General features: G+C 57.8%; 1 protein-coding gene across 1 annotated transcript in view; it reads left to right on the forward strand.

The window, feature by feature from the left end:
- The first annotated feature begins 4,613 nt into the window (after positions 1-4,613).
- The window catches only part of MRPL23 (mitochondrial ribosomal protein L23), an 8,760-nt gene continuing 8,594 nt past the window's right edge, over positions 4,614-4,779 (forward strand). Inside the window, exon 1 of the mRNA XM_007465947.1 lies at positions 4,614-4,630. Within this exon, the coding sequence (XP_007466009.1) occupies positions 4,614-4,630 (17 nt within the window). The remainder of the gene's footprint in view (positions 4,631-4,779) is intronic.

Below are 4,779 nucleotides of genomic sequence, written 5' to 3' on the forward strand. Positions count from 1 at the left end.
TAACTCTAGATGTAGGAAGGAGTACAGAAAGGGACCCGTTTCCTGGACCATAACAGACTAGTAGGACAGGGGGTCCAGAGGCTTTGGGTGACTGTTAATAGGGCCTAGTCCAGTAACAGCACCTTGCGTGACCCATCACGGAAATCCTCGTCTGACTCGGGAATGAGCATTCCTAGCGCCGTGGAACAAACTGGTCACGAAATGCCTTCCCGAACCTTGGTTGAAATTAAGACGGAAAGGGAGGGATTGTAAAATAAAGAATGTTGCCCACCATCCAGTTCTACAAGAATGAAGTCATCAACCACCACAGTCGCTGACCTACAACACACCCTAAAAGAAGTCCAGGACAAAGGGCAGGATGAGGCACTCTGGGAAAACTGGCAGAACTGTGGCCCTCAGATCGTTTTTCAGGAGAAAATGTTATGAACCCAGTTTCCTGCATCTTCCCATTCTTAGAAAAGCACTAAAACCATTAAAAACATCTCCTACAAGACGTGTGCTTGATTGCACGCACCCCTTTATCAGAATCACGTATTTACTGGTCTGGCCCCTTCCCGCTTTGGAATTGTCCTCAGAGCTTTCTGAAACATTTGGAGTCTCCCAAGTTACAAAAACAGGCTGTAATGCAGAGATTTATAAGTAATATATGTCGGTCTTTGCCCCCGCTCCCTGGCTGCCAGCTTCCTCCCAAGACCCTTGGAATTTCCTGAGCAGTCAGACCAATGGGAGCATCATTTATTATAATATTTGGAGTTTTGTCCTCGGTTCCTTAAACCGCTGAGAGCCATGAAGGTGAAATGGGTGTCTCGTTATTCATATTCATAGCAAGTCCCTTTGCAGCGCTACTGGGTTTCTGCTCATGAGGAAGCTTTGGGAAAAGACCCAAGGAAGGGGGCTGATGTCAGGAGAGCCAACCCTGAGCAGAGGAGTAGAGACAGGCTGGAGGTTGAATCCACGATCAGTGGCCAATGATTTAATCAATTGTATTCTATAGTGAAGCCTCCCCAGACCCAGGAAGATGGGGTTTGGACCGCTCCTGGGCCTGTGAACCCGGGGTGAACGGAGGGCCTGGTGCTTAGAGAGCATGGACGCTCCCAGCCCCCTCCCCACACCTCGCCCTCTGCATCCCTCCCATCTGGCTGGGGGCCTTCGCACATGCTGTCTGCGTGCCCTGGAAATGCTGTCTCCTCTGTGGGGCCTCTCTTGACAGCCTCATTTAAGCCCCCTCCAACCTCTGTTACCCTTCCCCACCCCACATTTACAAGGGAGTCCAGTGCATCTCACTCTTTTATTTTATTCAGGTGCCCCCATCCTCAGCTGCAGCCCCAAGGTGCTTCCAAGCTCATCTTGTCCCTCCCTTGGAGCACTACAGGGAGGCCCACTGCTCTCCGAAAGAAGCCCCAGCTCCCCAGTCTGACTTGCAAAGCGCAGCGGGGAAGCTGCCCTCCCAGGAAGGTTCCTGCTCACCACCACCACCCGCTCACCTGCCCATGGGGGGTCCTCCTCCCCTGGGCCACTTCTGGGCCTCTCCAGCACCAGGGCGTGGTGGGGCCCCAGGTAGGGATGTCAGATCTAGCAAATGAAAATGTATGTTAAAAAAATAAAAGAATTAGGGGCTCCCCTGGTGGCTCAGTGGTTGAGAGTCCGCCTGCCGATGCAGGGGACATGGGTTCGTGCCCCAGTCCGGGAAGATCCCACATGCCGCGGAGCAGCTGGGCCCGTGAGCCATGGCCGCTGGGCCTGCGCGTCCAGAGCCTGTGCTCCGCAACGGGAGAGGCCACGGCGGTGAGAGGCCCACGTACCGCAAAAATAAAAAATAATAAAAATTTAAAAAAATAAATAAATAAAAGAATTATATCCCTACATGCCTGTTAGGCCCACATCCAAAACACTGACACCAACAAATACTGGCGAGAATGTGGAGCAAAAGAATCCGCATTGTTGCTGGTGGGGATGCAAAACGGCTCAGCCACTCTGCAAGACAAGCTTGGTGGATTCTTACAAAACTACACACACTCTCACCGTAAGATCCAGGCATCATGCTCCTTGGTACTTACCCAAAGAGCTGAAAACTTACGTCCATGTAAAAACCTCCACCTGGAGGTTTACAGCAGCTGATTCATAATTGCCAAAATGTGGAAGCAACCAAGATGCCCTTCAGTGGGTGAGTGGATACATTTCTGTGGTACCTCAGACAATGGAATATTATTCAGTGCTAAAGAGAAAGGAGCTATCAAGCCATGAAAAGACACAGAGGAAAACGTAAATGCCTATGACTAAGAGAAAGAAGCCAACCTGCAAAGGCTACATACTGTATGATCCTAACCACAGGACATTCTGGAAAAGGCAAAACCATGGAGACAGTCAAATGACCTATGGTTGCCAGGGGCTAGGAGGAGGGGCGAAAAGGAGCACAGATGGGTTTCAGGCAGTGCAGCCACTCTGTAGGATATACCGTAACGGTGGGCACAGGTCATTATACACCCGTCACAACCTGTAGAATGTGCAGCACCAAGAGTGAACCTTAATGTGAACCAAGGACTTCAGCTAATATTAATATACAGGCATCGGTCCATCAGCTGTAACAATTGTATCACGTGAGTGCAAGTGTTAATAATACCGGAGAATGGGGGGCAGGAGAGACAGAGTATAGGGAATCCTTTGTACTTTCTCAGCAATTTTTCTGTACGCCTAAAATCATTCTTAAAAGAGTCTATTAAAAAACAAATAACAAAACATGTTGTGTATCTGAGCTACAGATTTAACTGGGCCTCCTCTCCTTTACTTGGCAAACTTAGCTGCGTGAAGCCATGAAAAGCAGTGAGGGGAGAGATGTGATGACACAGGGGAAGAGAAGGGCCACACGTGGGCTCCCCAGGCTGGGGGGTCGAGACCCACCTTACACTCACAGGTCCCAGGCCTTGAGGGGAGGAACCCAGCTGGCAGATAATCAGAAAAGCAGGGCCTGAGTGTTGGGGGCCTGCACCGTTGAGACCCCATCCCTGCCCCACCCTCCTCGAGGACCTAGGCTCCCTCAGCCCCACTGATCAGAGCATCGCCCACTGAAATCCAGCACTGCGCCTAACGAGGGCCCCTCCCATCAGGCCCGCAGGGCTCTGAGCTCTAGTTCCGGCCACATCCCTGAGCAGCATCACGACCTTTGGGTTGGAATATGGCTGCTGAGTTAAAGCTTTACAGAAAGAAGAAGAAAGCCTCCTGGCCTCCAAGTCCGGGGACCCCCATTTTCCAGCTCCAGCCATCTCCCCACCTCCTTGGGCCCTGCCAAGGTCACCTGCCAGCCTCACGGGGCCCTGGCACAGCAGGCCCTGCAGCTCAGGCCCCCTCCAGCATGGCATGTCCCCCTGCAAACGAGCCTGGACCCCTTCCATCCCACAAGGGCCGGACATTTCTCTGCCCTCCCTTGGTCCTCCCCAGCAGGCCGTTGTTCCCCCCAGTCACAGCTGACCCCTCCCCAGCACCCGCTCCCCAATGTCAGTTTCTTCATCCTAGACGAATCCACGTAAGGTCTCCACCACCAAACACTCCAGTGAGGAGGGCGCTCCAGCCCCCTGCCCAGCACCCAGTGCCTCACAGGAGCGCGATGCCTGCACCTCCTCAGGGTCCTTCTGCTCGTGCCTCCTTGCCGTTCCACCCCCACCCTGGAGGCCTGGACCTTCCCCTGCTTCCCGGGGTCCCTTCTCTCCCTGCAGACTGTGGAATGCCCTCCCTGCCCTGAAGAGCACTTAGGGTGGGGTGCTGTGGGGTGCACAGGGGAACCAGACAGTCTGGTTGGGGGAGGCTAGAAGCAGGGAGCAGAGGGGACCAGGGGAAGAGCAGGGCCTGGGGACCGGCACCGGCAGGAGGGGGGCTGCGGCCCTCGCCTCCCCACAGGTCTGCCTGCTGTGTGTGTGTGTCTGCGGGGGTGGCGTGGGGGGCAGTGGGCCCCGGGTTTGGCCCTATGGAGGGGTCCCCCGTGAGGGCTGTGCTGTGTGGAGGCTGGAAGTGGGGTGCCCAGCAGAGGCCTGAAGCAGCCAGCAGCCTCACGGAGGAGGCGTGGCTGGGGCACCTGGTTGGGGGGTCTCAGGGGACGGGGAGAGGGGCCCAGGGCAGGGCCCAGCTGGGCCGGCCGGAAGGACTGGGGTGGGGGCCAGGGAGGGAGGGGGGAGACACCTCCGCCAGGTGGAGAGAGGGGCCCCCGACACACCCTCCCCTCCCCAACGCCCCCAGCCTCCCACCTTGGCCAGCAGCTGGAAGGGTGGCAGGCTCTGGGCGGGATGACCTGCAGTTATCCTGGGCACGGGCGGGTGCGTGGGGGCCATGCGTGGTGGTCCGCTGGTGTGCTGGGCCCAGGGTGGAGGGGGGACATGGGGGACTGGGGTGTGCTGCCGGCCATGAGCGGGGCGTGAGGGGTGGGGAGTGGGCACTGGGTGTGCGGAGCTTCAGGAGTCAGGTGGAGCTCAGGTGCGCGGGTCGGTGGGGCTGGTGGTGGGGCCGCCAGGTGCGCCCCAGGTGCGTGGGCTGCGCGCGTCCTCCCGGGCGCCAGGGGGCGCTGCGGCGGCGCGGGTGCGGGCCGGGCGCGCCCCTCCTTCCGCCCGCGGCCCCGGAAGCCGGCGATGGCGCGGAATGTGCTGTGAGTGGGGGTCCCGGGGTGCGGGGTCGGGGGCGTGGCCGCGCCCGGGACTTTGCTGCGGGGGCCGGGCCGGGCCGCGGGGACGTGACTCAGAGCCCCGCGCGGAACGTGCGGCGTCGAGGCGCCCGTGGGGCGGGGCGGGGGGGGGG

This window comes from Lipotes vexillifer, unplaced genomic scaffold, assembly GCF_000442215.2.
Source record: "Lipotes vexillifer unplaced genomic scaffold, Lipotes_vexillifer_v1.1 scaffold1094, whole genome shotgun sequence".
NCBI classification, from domain to species: Eukaryota; Metazoa; Chordata; class Mammalia; order Artiodactyla; family Lipotidae; genus Lipotes; species Lipotes vexillifer.